This window comes from Trichechus manatus, unplaced genomic scaffold, assembly GCF_000243295.1.
Source record: "Trichechus manatus latirostris isolate Lorelei unplaced genomic scaffold, TriManLat1.0 scaffold00027, whole genome shotgun sequence".
Taxonomy (NCBI): domain Eukaryota; kingdom Metazoa; phylum Chordata; class Mammalia; order Sirenia; family Trichechidae; genus Trichechus; species Trichechus manatus.
In genome coordinates this window covers 6535958-6553779 of record NW_004443963.1, presented here as the reverse complement: position 1 = coordinate 6553779, position 17822 = coordinate 6535958, and the positions used below count along the sequence as shown (strand labels likewise).

General features: G+C 41.7%; 1 protein-coding gene across 1 annotated transcript in view; it reads left to right on the top strand.

The window, feature by feature from the left end:
* APPL2 (adaptor protein, phosphotyrosine interacting with PH domain and leucine zipper 2) overlaps positions 1-14679 on the top strand; it is a 66077-nt gene extending 51398 nt beyond the window's left edge. Inside the window, exons 9-17 of the mRNA XM_023729002.1 lie at positions 189-271; positions 4857-5015; positions 6950-7138; positions 8606-8648; positions 8730-8786; positions 8882-8970; positions 10990-11148; positions 11311-11363; positions 13060-14679. Of these exons, the coding sequence (XP_023584770.1) occupies positions 189-271; positions 4857-5015; positions 6950-7138; positions 8606-8648; positions 8730-8786; positions 8882-8970; positions 10990-11148; positions 11311-11363; positions 13060-13400 (1173 nt within the window). The 3' untranslated portion in view covers positions 13401-14679. The remainder of the gene's footprint in view (positions 1-188; positions 272-4856; positions 5016-6949; positions 7139-8605; positions 8649-8729; positions 8787-8881; positions 8971-10989; positions 11149-11310; positions 11364-13059) is intronic.
* The last annotated feature ends 3143 nt before the right edge of the window (positions 14680-17822 follow it).

The following is a 17822-nucleotide window of genomic DNA, read 5'->3' as shown; positions in this document are numbered from 1 at the left end:
GTAACTGTCACGTCACTCAGTGTAGTGGAGGCTATGGTGGAGATGGAGGTGAGGAGGGTGAGGGTGAGCTGTAGGTGAGGAGGGGCCCATCGGCCAGTGTCGGCCACCCCTAGCTGTCAGTCTCATATTGAATGAATTCATTGATCACCTTTCTATGATTTTCAGAATATCCTAATTGTATCTTTCAGATTAACTTTTTTAAGAAGGGAGCAGAGATGTTTTCCAAAAGCACAGACAGCTTATTATCCTCCGCTGCAGACATGGTTCAGAGGTAATGCTGCACTCTGACGTGGATCTTGGGTGCATTTTGCCTCCTGCTGCATCACTCTCTCTGGGAGCTGGGGAGGGCTGCTGACTGCAGAGGGTTGCACAGAGCTCCTGTCCATTCCGTTGACCACCAGGGAGCAGCACCCTCCCCTCAGCTGCCGACATTTTTGAATACTGGTGATCACTGTATAAAAGTGATGATTTCTGCAGTTCCTGGCCTGTATGGAGCCCACAGTCCTGTCCATACATTACAGGCTAAGTAACAGAGTAACACCTCAGCAGGGGCACTTCCCTGCATCCACATCCCTGTCCTTAGGGTCTCCTTTTGTTAATATTCAAGTTTCATCACAGAAGAAAACATTCTTTGATGGTTACGAGGGTGGGGAGGGAGGGTGAGGGTTATTTACTGACTAGATAGTAGATAAGAATTATCTCAGGTGAAGGGAAGGACAGCACACACTACAGGGGAAGTCAGCACAACTGGACTAAACCAAAGCTAAGAAGTTTCCTGAATATAATCAAACACTTTGAGAGACAGAGTAGCAGGTGTAGGGGTCTGGGGACCATGCTTTCAGGAGATATCTATGTCAACTGGCGTAACAAAGCTTATTAAGAAAATGTTCTGCATCCTGCCTTGGTGAGTGGCATCTAGGGTCTTAAAAGCTTGCAGGCGGCCATCTAAGATGCATCAAATGGTCCCAACCACCTGGAGTAAAGGGGAATGAAGAACACCAAAGACACAGGGAAAGTATTAGCCCAAGAGACTTCATCAGCCTGAGACCAGAAGAACTGGATGGTGCCCGGCTACCACCAGTGACCGCCCTGATAGGAAACAGAACAGAGAATCCCTGACAGAGCAGGAGAAAGGTGGGGTACAGAACTCAAATTCTAGTAAAAAGACCAGACTTAAGGGTCTGACTAAGACTGGAGGAACCCCGGAAGCATGGTCCCTGGATTCTCTATCAGCCCAGAAGTAAAACAGTTTCTGAGGCCAACTCTTCAGACAGGGATTGGACTGGACTGTGGCACTTAAGTTGACACTCGTGAGGAGTGTGCCTCTCAGCTCAAGTAGATACAAGAGACTAAACGGGCAGCTTCTGTCCAGAGGTGAGATGGGAAGGCAGAGAGGGTTAGGAGCTGGTTGAATGGACATGGGGAATCGTGTGGAAAGGAGGAGTGTGCTGTCACAGTGTGGGGAGAGCAATTAGAGTCACATAACAGTGTATGTATAAATTTTTGTATGGGAAAACATTTTTAAAAAAAGAAAGTTTCATGTGTTACAAGCATGTGAATCCAGATTTGATTGGCAGTGAATTTAAAAGAGCCGTTTGCTCTTCCCTTTGAGAGCTAATGGGGCTAGCAGCCAGAAGTGCTACAACTATCCAGGAATCTAGTCATCACATTAATTTGTAACAGATAAGCAAAGTTTTAAACCTTTTTTGATTTAATTTCACAAACTGTGGTTCAGCCTTGCAAATGCTTATTCTAAAAAATACAACATCACTCTCCTGTCCTGCCCACACTGAATTGAGCTGTGGCTTCTGTGACCCTCACTCCCCACCCCTGCCACCTTCCATCATCGGCTCCGACGAGAGAGCCAGGAGAGTCACAGGCACCTCAGCATCGAGCTTATTTCATTAAGAGCTCAGACATGTTCCTTGAGCGTTTTTTGTATTTCTGGAGTAGAGAAATAAGTTTCTTTGTATATGTACTTAATAAATATATAAAATGGAAATACTAGTTTAGAATTGTATTTCATGCAGAAAAATGAAGAGAAACTTGCTGATTTTCTTGGGTATGGTGCATTTTAAAATACTTTCTAAGGCCAAGCAGTGAGATTTATGTAGGCAGATGTCTGCCTGAAATTTTCTGAAAGAATGAATCCCAGGAAAAGCCAGGGCTGAACATTCACACCCGCACGAGGGGAGAGTGGTAGTTTATGAAAGCACATCATCCTTTCTGGAAGTCACTGAGCTGTTTTTTTTCTGCTGGCTGGCACTAGTGAGTGATGCAGGTTAGACTTACAGTTATACAAACTGTTTATGAATATAATTTCATTTTCCTGCCTTTGAATTTGATTGTTTAGCCTCTCAACAATTTTGCTTCAGGGAGAAAGTAAAATAAGAGAGCCTATTAAATTGTCACTTCCTAACGGTACCCCCTCTCACTTATCTTTCACTCCTTGTCTCTTTCTCATCCTGCTTTAATTCTCAGAATAGCATGGCTTTCCATGTTTTGAGAGAACCATCCCTGCTTCAGATTCTTCTCACATACTAGATGTGTTTTAGTAATGGACAGCAAGACATTCGTGTGCATCTTTTTGAAATGCCATCACGTGCACTTCTGCAGATCCCCGAGCGTCTGTCTTCTGTCCTTGTCAGCATTTCCATGAGCCATCATTCGGTCAGCCAAAGTGCCGAACAGCCATCCTGACAGGACTTTGACCGGGCGTTAAAGTCAGAGTGGCCACACAGCCTGTTCCACGTGGACTGGGTTTAGTTCCTGAGTCATCCCTCTGCTACCTGACAAGGCTCATTTAGTTACAGGGGCAACAGAGAGCAGTCAAGGTGCCCAAAATGAACCTTGATTCAGTGTAGGAGTTCTGATTTTCCTATGTAAAGTTTATATTGGTTAGCAGATAAATACCGCCACTCTTCACACTGGGAGCTGGCTTTGCTGCTACACTGCCATGCTTTCTCAGCCAGCCAGCCCAGGATAGCCTCAGGACAGGATTTAGTGGTGGCACCAAAGCTTTGAGGTCCTTCCCCCTGTGAGATGGATGTTCCAGGTGCTCTGCTGTACTCACCACATGTGAGAGAATCCAGAACCAGCCACAGTCCAGATAGGGTGGCTCTGTTTCAGGCTACTCCACAGAGCCCGGGGGGTTACTGTTAGTCCCTAACTCCACAGGGATACATTCCTACCTTTTGTCTCAGAGTCCTCTGCTCCTGTTTTGTTTTTGTTTTTAATTAAATGAACCATGCTTTTAAAAAATCTTCGAGGCTCGAGGACCTGCAGAAAGTGTACATGATGGCATCTCAAAAACATGGGCACAAATGTGCCGCCATCCATTAATAAGAAAACATTGAAAGCAGTCACTTTTCAGCCCTGTTTCTTTAGTTTCTGGGAGCCTCAGATTAGCTGCTCAGAGTTTTTGAACTTGGGATCTCTATGGAGTAGGGGATGGGGAGGGACAGTTACTATAAACTCTCTTAGATTATAAATTGTACTCAAAATGTCATTTGGTACTCATGCATTTTTGTGGGGGAGACAATCCTTATCTTTCATCAGATCCTCAGGTTTGTCACCCACAAAAGGTTAAGAACCTAAGTGGTTTTGTCTACTTTTGGCTCCCTTCTTCCACCTCCTACTTCCATCCTCCCGACCTTGGCAATGGCAGGCAGGTTAAGCTACTCAGGTTTGTTCTGCGGCATGCCTTTCCTAAGGCCACCGATGGTAGAGTCCCCAGTCACCTACCCAGTGTCAGAAAAGCCAAAATTAACTGTGGCTGTTCACATAGAGCTGGATTAAACGATACAGGCAATTACATTGTGAATCTCCAAGAGGAGAATATAGACATACACAAGCCCAAACTCACTTAACTACAGAACCTTTTTGAGACAAAATGCCAGTGGACTCACTTTGAGAAATGCTGGACTAGCTGGTCCCCAAGGTTCCTTCTGACTTACATTTGTGATTCTGCCTTACCTCCTTGAACACCGTGAAGTAGTAGAACAACTTCTCTAAAGTTTGCTTTCTCAGAGGGATGGGCCACTTTGGGCAGATTGTGTTTAGGACTTTACAACCCAGACTGTCACCACTGGGTGGGGTAGTCTGTGAAGGCCTCACTTTGTGGGGAAAAGGGCAGCTGCTTGTTTCAAGCTGAAGCTTCCAGGTTTTGCACACCTCAGCACACAAAAGCCAGGGGCTTATGTTCCAGAGCCTGGCCACCAACCCACTTCTCCTTCATCTGGTACTCCAGGCCACCCGGGACCAGCTGGCCTGTGCAGTCTCGGGCGATTTTATGGCTCCTGTTAAAGGAGAAGCATTGCCCTCAGCTTTGTTGCACGTTTGTACCACTTCCTGGTCTTTCCTATCTCCAGTGGCCGTCTCCACCACTCTGCCTAAACCAAGAGGTGGGCAGTACTGACTGCTGCTTCACTCTTTCCTTTTTGACAGTTTTACTGGCTGCCCACACAAGTGACCTCTGAGGGTAGGCTCGTCGAAAGTTTTTTGCCCAAAATCTGCACTAGCAGTTCTGAGCATGGATAACCCTTTGTCAGCAGAGAAGTTGTGTAGCTGGGTTCTGGCATAATCCAGTGGTATTCCCTGTGTTCTGTTTTTAAACAGCAGTCACATAAATGCTTTCAGTAATGCAGACTTGAGTCCCTGTGACTTTACAGCTTTCGGGGTCTACGTTAGAGGGCAGGGGGCCGTAGCCATGTAGGAGGCTGCGGCTCCCTTTGGACCCCATCCATCTCCCAGAGCTGCTCTGCCTTGCGGGATGGGGAGTGGGGTGATGGATTTGCCTTCTGCTTCTCAGCAGTGCTGGGTTTGCCAGTGACTGACCTGACACCTTCTTTCTTAAGCATTCAGGTGGAAATGGAAGCTGAAGCAGAAAAGATGCGGGTGTCCCAGCAAGAATTACTTTCTGTCGATGAATCTGTTTACACTCCAGACTTCGATGTAGCTGCACCACAGATCAACAGGAACCTCATCCAGAAGGCTGGTTACCTCAATCTTAGAAAGTGAGAATGGCATTGCCTACCTCTTTTTCTGAAGTCCGTTTTCCCTAGCAGTGGCTGAAAAGCAACCTCTTTGTGCCTCATTAAAGCCCAAGGGTGGGGTAGTGGAGATGGGGATGAACTCCCAGCGCAGCACCATCCTGCCTGAACACAGGGAGCCTCTGGGGCCAGGGAGCCAAACTTTGTGATGACATGGGTCATGAGAGTTGGATGACTGAGTACCCAGTGCTATGGACTGCAGACACTGCAGGCCACCCATCCTTTGTCACCGTGGCCATTTGTAAATAGACCACACTTAGCTGTTGTTCTTCTGGACTATTGAGAGTTAATCTCCAGCCCCTCTCCTTCTGCCATGCCACAGGTGAGAGCAGTGCACTGGAGACCCACCACTGGCAGGAGTCTAAGGGCCAGAAAGCTTTTAGATGCATTTAGATTCATATCAGTTGAACCACATACTTAACACTCAATGTCTTTGAATGTCCATTTTGAATTGAAAGGATGATCGGGTTTAATTTCTTTTAGAGCAGAGAGAATGTTGTCATGGTGTGGGGCTGAAGAGCAGTGACTTTGGTGTCAGACACCCTGGCTGGGCTAAGCCTTGATTTCTTCATCTGTGCAATGGAGCTAATAATTGCACCTACTTCATAGAAGTTGTTACAAGGTACTCTGGGCCACTCTGGGTCAGGTGGCCTTTGGAGGACTTTTTCTAGCAGGTAGTAAACACTCAAATATGAGCTATTACCATATTTTTTAATTATTGTAGTTATTGAAGCAGGAAACCCAGTGCCTTACACATAGTTGTCCCTGGCACTGGTGTTTCCCACATGAGCAGAGCCCATAATCTCCCAGATGATTCAAGCTAAATCGTACTTTTTTTTTTTTTTTTTTTAATTGTACTTCAGGTGAAGGCTTACAGAACAAATAGTTTCTCATGAAACAGTAGTACACATATTGTTTTATGACATTGGTTAACAACCCCACAACATGTAACCCTCTCCCTTCTCGACCTTTTTTTTTTTTTTTTTTGGGGGGGGGGGGGGGGGAATAACATAGCCAAAGATACACCATTTCAAAAATTTCTACATGTGCAGTTCAGTGACATGGTCTATGCTCTTCCAATTGTGCTGTTATTCTCACTTTAGATGAAGGCTTACAGAACAAAATGGTTTCTCATTTAACAGTAGTACACGTTGCCCTATGACAATGGTTAACAATCTCACAATACATCAACACTATCCTTACTCAACTTTGGGTTCCCTATCACCAGCTTCCCTGTCCCCTTCTGCCTTCTGGCCCTTGTCCCTGGACTACTGTACCTCATTAGTCCCATTTGGTTTTATGGGGCTGTCCACTCCCAGGCAGAATGGTGAACCTCAGAGATGACTTCATCACTGAGCTAAAAGGGTGTCCAGGGGCCATACTCTCAGGGTTTTTCCAGTCTCCTTTAGGCCAGTAAATCTGGTCTTTTTTTCATGGGTTAGAATTTTGTTCTACATCCTTCTCTAGCTCTGTCCAGAACCCTCTGTTGTGATCCTGGTCAGAGCAGTCAGTGGTGGTAGCCAGGCACCATCTAGCTGTACTGGACTCAGTCCGGTGGAGGCCTTGGTAGCTGTGGACAATTAGTCCTTTGGACTAATCTTTTCCTTGTATCCTGTTCTCATCATTCTCCCTTGCTCCCGAAGGGATGAGACCAGTGGAGTATCTTAGATGGCTGCTCACAGGCTTTTAAGACCCCAGATGCTACTCACCAAGGTAGAATGTAGAACATTGTCTTTATAAACTGTGTTCTAAATCCTACCTCTTCTGCTACTCGTTTCACTTGAATTATTTTCAAAGCAGTTGCCTTTTAATAGAAACATACTTTTTAAATGTCACCAATACCCATAAAGAGGCAGCAGGACTAGTACTAACGGGCTCTTTCAAAACAATTCCTTCAGTAAAACAGGGCTGGTCTCCACCACCTGGGAGCGACTATACTTCTTCACCCAAGGCGGAAATCTCATGTGTCAGCCCAGGGGAGCCGTGGCTGGAGGTCTGATCCAGGATCTGGACAACTGCTCAGTGATGGCAGTGGATTGTGAAGACCGACGATACTGCTTCCAGATCACCACTCCAAATGGAAAATCGTATGCCTCACGAGTTTTATTTGGGAGAACTAGTGACTCCACCCCTGCCAAGGGCTTCTAGCTCATTCCTAGATGCCAGCCCTGCATGGGAGAGGCCCCATTCTGGGTATTATTGACCTTTCAGGAGCATGGTTTTATGTTCTCTGTAAGTGAGCACAAATGGCCCATACGGGATCCAACCTGCCTTATTTAAGGAGCCTCCATGAGGGTTTGTGGCTTTGGAGAAGAGATAACTTAGCCCTGTGTAAGACAGTGATAGAAATAGTTGTTTGTCAGCATAGACTCTCAGAGAAGACTGTGGCCACTTCTAGCCTGTCCCTAAACAAGGTTTATGTGCATAACACAGTGGGGCAGGGAAGAGGAGTGTGGGTAAAGAAGGCCTTCCTGAAGGGTCAGTCTTTCCAGCTGAAGCAGAAGATGACAGAACCTAGCTGCAGCAGTATCATTTATTAACATGCTGTTCCCACACACCCCTTTGTACCCTGGGCCCAGAAGAGGTCATACTTTTAAAAATGGCAGCCCTGTAGTCATTCACAGTGGATCCCATCCCAGTGGGCTCCCGTCACTGGGAGGAGTGGCTTTCACGTACTCCAAGGAGTTCAGAGTCCCATGGATGCTTCAGGGTTTGTCCGAGGGAGAGGAGTGGCCCAGTCCTACCCTTAGAGCTGCTCTACTTGTGTTTGCTGTCTGTGTTGGGGTTCGAAGTAAGACTTTATTTGAACAGTAGAGTGTTTGGGGTGGGAGGTTGGGAGTGTTGTTGGGATTGTGTTGAATGTCTCTTCTCCCAGGTTGGCAGAGCAGTTTCAGACATCACACTTCCTCCCGTGGTGATGGGAAATGACCTAGGATTGAAGATGCTTGGATTCTAGTCATGGTCCCATGCAGTTACTTCACTCTCCTGAGCCTCAGTTTCCTCAGATACAAAATAGGGATAAGATCTACGTTTCCTTCCTCCCATAGATGATATGAGGAGCGGAAGAACTAGCAGATGTGGAATCCTTTCTAGCGTTAAGGCTTTCACAAAGGCAGAGTAAAATTATTTTTATCATATTCCTTGGCCTTCCACATGCAGGTTTTTCAGTTCTTAGAAGAGAGTGGAGCAGCTGCTAGTCCTTCTTTGGGCATGGTTGGGAGGAGCCACTGGGCAGGGGTCCTGGTCGCCTTGGATAATCTCAGCAGGGTCAGCAAGGATGGTCCTCGCTGTAGAATCTGACTTGGGCTAAAAGATCTCAGAGTCCAGCCCTCTCAGTTTATAGATGAGAAAGCTGAGGCCCAGTGAAACGAAGTGTTTGTCCAAGTTTACATAGTGAATTAGTGGCGCAGCCAGACTATGAACCCATTTTCTTTCCTTCTCATCATGCTGCCTTCTTGGCCCTTTCCCGTCAGCACCCAGATGAGTGCCTTTATGTAGAATAGGCCTCAGTCACTGAGATCTGAAAGCACTTATTTAGATGCATTTTATTTCAGGGGAATAATTCTTCAGGCAGAGAGCAGAAAGGAAAATGACGAGGTAAAGGTTTTGTTTGTTTCACTTCTTTCCTAGTACAGTGGGTGACTTTGGGATTCAGTGTATTTTTAATGTTCTCCACAGTGGATATGTGCAATAAACAACATCTCCAGACAGATCTACCTGACTGACAACCCAGAGGTAATTAGCAGCTGCCTGCATCTGAGCCCTTTTCTGAGTCTGAAAGTAAGTGTCCACCTCCTGGGACTGAGTGTGCCCTTCCTGTGGCTTTTTAGGCGGTCGCCATCAAGTTGAATCAGACGGCGCTGGAAGCAGTGACTCCCATCACAAGTTTTGGGAAAAAACAAGAAAACTCGAGCCCCAGGTAACTAAAGAACAAAGGAAAACTAGCTTTTGTGCAGCCCTGACTGTAGGAATTTGACATGAATTGTTATTTAATCCTCACAAACTACCCCAGGGGTGCTGTTTAGTCCTTTTATAGAAAACTAACTGTGGCCAGGAAAGGTTAAGTATCTTGCCCATGTTCACATGGCAGATGAGTGGCAGAGCCAGGACTCAAACCTGTGGACTTCAGTGTCCACGGCCTTTCCACTGGATCATGCTGCCGCAGTCCAAGTGAGGGGCCTGCTAGTCAGTTCTCCCCACTGTATCAGCATCACACAGTTATGCTAGGGACAAAATCACCTTTTAGGTGTCCATGTTAATGTTTTCATATGTGCATTTATTAAATGTCCACATATTTTTTAATATTTCTACATTTTTCATAATTTTTCCTTTTAATAAACTATACACTATTCCACCATTTATTTTTATTACTGTATTGAATATTTGGGTTGTCTCCCCTTGGTTTGTTTGCTGTTATCATCTGTACTCTAGTGAACATTTTTATGCACGCATCTTTTATCTTGTTTTGAATAGTGCTTTAGGATATATTCCAGGTATCCCACCTTTTGTCTTGTCAGCATGTTCCATTTGGTTAAATAGTAGAGGGCCATATTGTCATGTTAATGAAAAGCATGGCATCAAAGAGTACATTAAAATTATGACTACATTCGGCATTCATCTGCAAGTGGAATGGTAGAAAGAACCCCATTAAATATTTTACAAATACCATCTAATGTCTCCAGAGGTAGTTAGGTAACTTCCGGGGTCTCAGTGTCATCAGCGTGGAGCCAGTGTTCACACGCCAGCATTGGGTCACATGAGAAGGAACAGGTGAAGATAAGGCCAGAAAACAGGTTTGAGCCCGACTGCGAAAGAAAGACTTGGGTGCCCTGCTTGGAGTTATAGGCAGTGGAGCAGAATTGAAAGTTTAGAAAAGGGGTCACATACTGAGAGCTGGGTTTAGAAAGATTGTAGCACTAGACAGGAAAGATTGGAGGCCCCGGGGGCAGAGAAGGGACCAGCAGAAAGACCACTGGGATGTTTTAGTAGCCGCTGAGTAGACAGAACATGAGAACCCAAACAAAGGCAATAGCGGGAAGGAAGTAACAAGTCTGAGAAACATTTCAGTGATAAATTTAAAGATTTAACAGTTTACACAAGTAGCATGATTATTTAAGTGCAACTTTTAGGAAAGCACCATACAAACAGAAATAAAGACTAGAGGGCAGGCGTTAAGCTATCAGATTAAGCTAGGCTTCTGTGAGGAGTGTATAAAGCAACAGGAATATTAGATGGGCAAGGTGGAGAGCATGCTGGACTTGGAGTTGGAGACCTAGTGAGAGCTCTGCCTTGAACACAGCTTTGTGTCCTTATGTCATTCACTCAAGTTTCTGGGCCACAGAAAGGACACAGGAGAATATCTGAAAAAAAAATTAGGCAGCCTGCCGAATTCACCCTAGAGATTGGAAGGGTGACAGATACGGCTGCCATATGGCCCCAGAGCTCTGTGTGTGTGTGTGTAAGGAGTTTATCTTTCTTGGGGTCAACTCATTAAGAATAAAGAAATGTTTGGATGACAGTGAGGGAAAGCAGCAAAGAAACTGTGCTTTTGGGAACAAACTGTCATTTAACTCTAAGCAAATAATATGTGCCAGGTAATAAATATGACAGCTATAGCTCCTGCCCTCAAAAAACCTGTCTCACAGGGAGAAGTTACAAACAGAAAATCACGGCAGAATGTAATAAGTACTGTGGCACAGTGCAGAATGCTAGGCAGCAGAGAACTGTGGGCAGCAGGGAGATCTGAAGGTTTTACCAAGGACACACATGAAGTTTTGGAAGATTCATTTATAGGATAAATTGAGGGATTGATTGAAATCATCTCCCTTATATTTCTATTTGTAAAAGTCACATCAACATTCAAAATATAAAATATACAACATTCATTGTAAGGCATAAGGTTAAGAGGAATTTGTTTTTCTCTTATTTTATACTCTAGTCAGAACCTGAAAATTTCAGAGATGGAAAATGATAAGATTGTGCCCAGAGCAACAGCCAGTATACCTGAAGCTGAACAACTGATTGCACCTGGAACACCTATTCAGTTTGATATTGTACTTCCTGCTACAGAATTCCTTGATCAGAACAGAGGGAGCAGGTATGGGCTAAGGGAGGTTATCTCTGGGACAGATGAAAATAAACCTGATATCTCTTGAAAATAAAACCAAGTTTATTTTCTTAAAGACTGCTACTGTTCTGACTTAAAATATTATGTGTCATTTTAATTGAAGCTATCATGATTGTTTGGCTGTTCCCTTAGGCGGATCAACCCTTTTGGTGAAACTGAGGATGAAACTTTTCCAGAAGCAGAAGGTACGGGGGCTATTTTGGTGGTCTTATTCTTTCCTCTGTACAGAATGACAAGGGCCACTGAAATAAGATGTAAAATCATGTTTTAGAGTCATGATTTGGAACATGAATTGAAATTATGACCTATAGATTTATTGTTCTCTGTGAAAACTCATTAAGACACATTCAGTGAGGGCAGGTTTTGGATAAAAACTGAGGGGAAGCTGAAAGATTTTCTATAACTTTTTTACCATTAGTCATTCTCATATCCGTTTTGTAGCTCCTGCATAGAAATGTTGCCAAATCAAAATCTGGAGTCATGTCAGTTCAAAGAGTATAAGATGGTCACATTAAAATGCAGTCTTGGTGGACCATGAAATACGCTATTTCATTTTAGAAAACCAAGAGCACAAACAACTCATTCTTGAATTTGAAGATGACATGAATAAATGACATTTAAGTTGTTCAAGTTCAGATTTTGTTTTTGATTTACTTTCTTATAATGCACATAAGAACCTCCTGACCATAACCTATTACTCAAGTAGTACAGAATATGAGTTCCCAGCCAAGGCAATTTAGTAACTAGAAGTGCTGGAAAGATCTCATTTTACCACAGCTTCATGACTGGAGCCTGAGAACATCATTAGAATAAAGCTCCACTTATTTAAATTTAAAAGTAAGACTTGAGAATTGGCACTATTGCCATTCCTTACAGCTTTGGGCAAAAAAAAAATTTTTTTGTGATGTTAATAGGCTTGCCTCAAATCTGGCTTGCTCTACCTGTGTCTAGCAGACTTTCAAGTCATCCAAACATATTAGGAGACCAACAGTATTAATTATACTTGTAAACAGTCCACACACACAAACTGTCTTAATATGGACGTAACAATTTATAACAAGATGTAAGTGAATATTCTTCCAGTTATGGTTGCTGTTACACAGTTTTGTCGGTTTATATGCCGTTATCAAGAAGCCAGTACTGGCAGTTTATCAGAATCAAATAAGCAATTTATTTTAGTTTGAGATTTCTATTAGTTTATGAAATATCATCACTGCCTTTCTATAATAAGGTATATACACTGAATGAGACCCAACATCAGGTTTTATTTTCTACAAGTAAGTATTTTTCTATAAGAAGACTTTATGAATGGACCAAAGTAATGAATTTTCTGTTGTCTAGTGGAAAAGTTCATCTTTTCAGAGAAGAGGTAAGATACATATACTATCATGTATAGTCCCCTAGAGTTTTAGTGCTGGAAGGATGTTCATGTGGTACTGCCATCTCATTTTATAGATAAGGAAAAAGAGGTGCCTATGAAGCCTTGTTGGCACAGTGGTTAAGAGCTCAGCTGCTAACCAAAAGGTTGGCAGTATGAATCCACCAGCCGTTCCCTGGAAACGCTATGGGGCAGTTCTACTCTGTCCTGTGGGGTTGCTATGAGTTGGAATCCACTTGATGGCAATGGGTTTGGTTTTTATTTTTCCCCTAGTCTCATGAAGTAGTTCCAAACAGATTGACTGTAAACAGTCAATAGAAGATTCAGTTTTGGCAGTTTGGGGTTTATAAAAGCAGTATTAAAAAATTTTTGTAGAAAGTCCTCCATAGAAAGGAAGCAAAACCTGGCATCTTCAGTCTGTTCTTGGACCAACACGTCTGACGTTGGTATGCAGATCAGCAGGCAGGAAGTCAGTGTGATCCTAAGAAAATGCTCTCTTGCAGATTCTCTTTTGCAACAGATGTTTATAGTTCGGTTTTTGGGATCAATGGCAGTTAAAACAGACAGCACTACTGAAGTGATTTATGAAGCAATGAGACAAGTACTGGCTGCTCGCGCCATTCATAACATCTTCCGCATGACAGAATCCCATCTGATGGTCACCAGTCAAACTCTGAGGTACATTCCGTTTGCTTTTCAGACTTTCTTACAGCTTCGTTTGATTCCCCTGTATAGGCACATTCACCCATCTGGAGTACTCGTGCTAGAATATTTGTTTGCTTGGATTAACTTCTGCCCTCACTCCTTTTTACACTGTGATTTATTTATAAAATGTATAGGATAAAAATGCTCCCTAAAGATGAGAACTGGTATCTTTAGAAATTCAGTGGTGAGTGAACAGTACTGCTCATAAAGATGCCGTCACTCTAGAGTTACTCTGTTTTATGCCTCAGTGCTTGAAAATGGAAAGTTGTTTGCTTCTGAGAGTACTGTTTATAAAAATTAATCTCAATGAAAACAGACCATAAACCTGCCTAAAATAACTGAACCACCACAAGGAAAATCTGATTAATTGATTTCATAGGAGGGTCAAAATAAAAGAGTCCAAGCAACACTAACTGTATGACTTGGGGTTTCAGGTAATAAGATCCATCTGATAGCAAATGACTTCCAGCAAATGACTGTCAAGTGATAGCTATGAGCATAGGCTTTATTAAGGGCTGAGCTGTGCAGTACTGTAGCCACGTGTAGCACGTGCAGCATAGCTACTCTTAACTGAGATGTGTTTAAGTGTAAAATACACACCAGATCTCTAAGACTTCATTTACACAAAAAAAGAATATAAAATATCCCATTAATAATTTTAATATCGATTACATGTTGAACTGGTAGTATTTTAGATATATTGGATTTAATACAATAAATTTCACCTGTTTTCTAATGTGACTGCTAGAAAGATATAAATTACATATGAGCTCACATTATATTTCTGTGGGACAACACTACTTTACAGCTGGAATGTCTGGTTTATTCTTTGCTTTGGCATTTATTTACTGTATGACCTTGGGCAAGTTATGTAACTTCCAGGCCTCAGTTTCTTCAGCTACAAAATGTAAATAACTATATCCATGCCCCACAGGGTTGTTATAAGGAATAAATGAGTTAATGTACATAAAACAGAACAATGACTGGCACATAGAAAGTGCTAAGTAAATGTTAGCTTCAAAAGAGTTAACTAGGACTTTAGCAAAAAATCAAAATACAGTTTCTTCCATTCATTATATCAGTCCTTTGCATTTGTTACAACTGTTATCCTAAGAATTAGATTCTTAGGAATAAAATCTTTTCTTTGTAGCCTTTCTCCTAGTATGTCCTGAGCACTTTTCAGGCATTGGCTCATGGTTTTTTTATGAATCCAAATGATCATGAATAATTTCCACCAAAAAGATCAAAGGAAATAATATATATAAAAAGCACTGTGAAAAACTGTAGTGCATCAAAGCACGCTATCAAAAAAGTGAAAAGACAACCCACAGAATGGGAGAAAGTATTTGCAAATCATGTATCTCATAAGGATCTGGTATCCAGAATATATTAAACTCTTACAACTCAACAAAAAGACAACCCAGTTAAAAAATGGGCAAAAGAATTAACCCAATTAAAAAATGAGCAAAGGAACTGAACTGACATTTCTCCAAAGAAGATAAAACAAATGGCCAACAAGCACATGAAAAGATACTCAACATCACTGGTCATTAAAAAACCAGTTCCCATCGAGTTGATTCTGACTCATGTCGGCCCCATGGGTGTCAGAGTACAACTGTGCTCCATAAGGTTTTTAATGGCTAATTTTTTGGAAGTAGATTGCCAGGCTTTTCTTCCAAGGCACCTCTGGAAAGACTCGAACGTCCAACCTTTTGGTTTGCAGCCAAGCGTATTAACCATTTACTTTATGCACTCAGGGACTCCCATTAGTCATTTCCCATTAGGGAAATGCAAATCAAAACCACAATGAGATACCACTTCACACCCACTAGGATGACTAGTAATAATAATAATAAAAACACAGAAAATAACAAGGGTTGGCAAGAATGTGGAGATATTGGAACCCTCACCCACTGCTGGTAGGAATGTATAATAGTGGTGCTGCTGTGAAAAACAGTTTGATGGTTCCTCAAAATGTTAAACATAGAATTACATATGACTCCCCGGCAAGTACAAAGAATTGAAAACCAGTGTTCAAACAAAAATTTGTGCAGGAGTGTGCATGGCAGCACTGTTTACAAAAGATGGACACAACCCAAGTGTCCACCAACAAATGACTGGATAAACAAAATGAGGTGTATCCATACAATGGAATATTACCAGCCATAAAAAGGAATGACATACTGATACATGCTACAAAATGGATCAGCCTTGAAAATATTATGCTAAGTGAAAGAAGCGAGACACATAAGGCCACATATTGTATGATTCTGTTTATATGAAATATCTAGAATAGGCAAATCCACAGAGACAAAAAGCAGGTTAATGATTGCCAGGCATTGAGGAGGAGGAGAACGGGGAGTGATTGCTTAATGGGTACAGGGTTTCCTTTTGTAGTGATAAAAATTTTCTGGAAATAGATAGTGATGGCTGCCCAAATTGTGAATGTACCAGATGTCATTAACAGTAAATTTTATGTATATTTTACCACAACACACATACACACACTCATAGTGGCATTTATAGATTCTGAGACTATTTAGAGGTCACATAAAACCAGAAGATGTCAAGAGACAAATCCAGGATACCTGATTTAGAAAGCAAACTTAAAAGTTACTCAGAAAATATGATATGCATGTTTTAAGTTTTCATTTTTAGACAAATTTTACAAAATACCTAAGTAAAGAAAGTTATCCGGACTTGGAGAGAAATTTTTTATGATGTATACAGGCAGTCCCCAGGTTACGAATGAGTTCCGTTCCTGAGTCTGTCTTTAAGTCGAATCTGTACATAAGTCCGAATAATGTCAGTGAGTCAAATGTTTGTCTTAGTACATAGTATACCTTTCTATGCATAAAAAACATTAAAGAAACACTTCCAGATACACTAAGACATCTTTAACATAATAATACAGTAGTAATAATAATGTTTTGATGCGAGGTGCTACTTGCCCCTTTGTTATTACGAACCATTGTATGTACCTCAAATTTTTAATATAATAGGCTTTACGGGGATTGGTTTGTAACTATGGGATGTACGTTGGTAACCCAGGGACTGCCTGTATTCTAAAAAAAAAAAATCATTAAATTCATACCCATTTACAGATACATAAATAAAAGTATTATTTGTACAGCTTTATACTTTGCTTAAAATTCCATATACATTTTCTCAATAATTGTCATAACTACCTTTCTGAAGTGGTGGTTCTTATCCCAGTTTTACAGATAAAGCAGTTGAGAGAAGTCAGGGTGACTTCCCCAAAAGCATAAAGTGAGTAGCCAGGTTAGAATTCAAACGTGAGGCCTCTGATTATAAATCCCATTCTTTAATAAGTATAACTGCATATATTTCAAATTGTAACCATATTTTCTTTTTATTAACAGCTTTATTGAGATATAATCCACATACCATACAGTTCACCCATTTAAAGTGTACAACTCAATAGTTCCTAGTATATTCACAAAATTGTGCAGCCATCACCACAATCAATCTTAGAACATTTTCATCACCCCAAAAAGAAACCCTGTACCCATTAGTAGTCACTCTCCTTCTTCCCTCAACTCACTCAGCCCTAGGTAACCATGAATATTTTACATAGATGGAATTGTAACCACTTTTTAACAAAGAGAATAGATTTTTGCTTTCACGCATAATATTCATAGCAAATCATAATTTAAATATATAATTAATATTATAGGTTAATTATTGTGACACAAGTAGAAATTTATATCTAAGACAGCAATAGACTCTTTAATAATGTATTTTGTTTTCCCAGGTATATCAATCTGATTATTAGATGATGCTTAAAATATTGTTAAAGAATATGTTCTAGAATACCTTCTTTAATGTTACCCCATCTACACCAACCTGATAGAAAAGTTTTGTCAAAATCTCTTCATTATTGTCTCACCCTCCCCAATATTAAAAAAAATAAAAGGTAAATATTAAAATTTTAGAAGAGTAAGTTGATCCAGCACTTCAGAGGAAACACAGAGTGTCAGTGAATACTTGTTGAGGCTGTACAGACTATGATCCATCCATATTACACGGGAGAACTATTGAGAATTACAATGCGCCTCTTCTGGTAAGCTCAAAAATCTTGGTAAACTAATTCTTCTCTTTGCTATAATTTTCCATTTAAAATGTCCTGCACATCTTAAAAGATAGCAAGCAGCCATCTAAAATGCATCAGTTGGTCCCAACCCACTTGGAGCAAAGCAGAATGAAGAACACCAAAGACACAAAGAAAATACTAGCCAAAGAGACAAAAGGGCCACATAAACCAGAAACTCCATCCACCTGAGACCAGAACTAGATGGTCTACCACCAAGGACAGCCCTGACAGGGAACACAACAGAGAGTCCCTGACAGAGCAGGAGAAAGCTGGGGTGCAGAACTCAAATTCTAGTAAAAAGACCAGACTTAATGGTCTGACTGAGACTGGAGGGACCCTGGAAGAGAACACATAACCCCCGGACTCTCTCTTAGCCCAAAACTAAAACCATTCCTGAAGCCAACTCTTCAAACATTAGACTGAACTATAAGACATAAAATGATACTC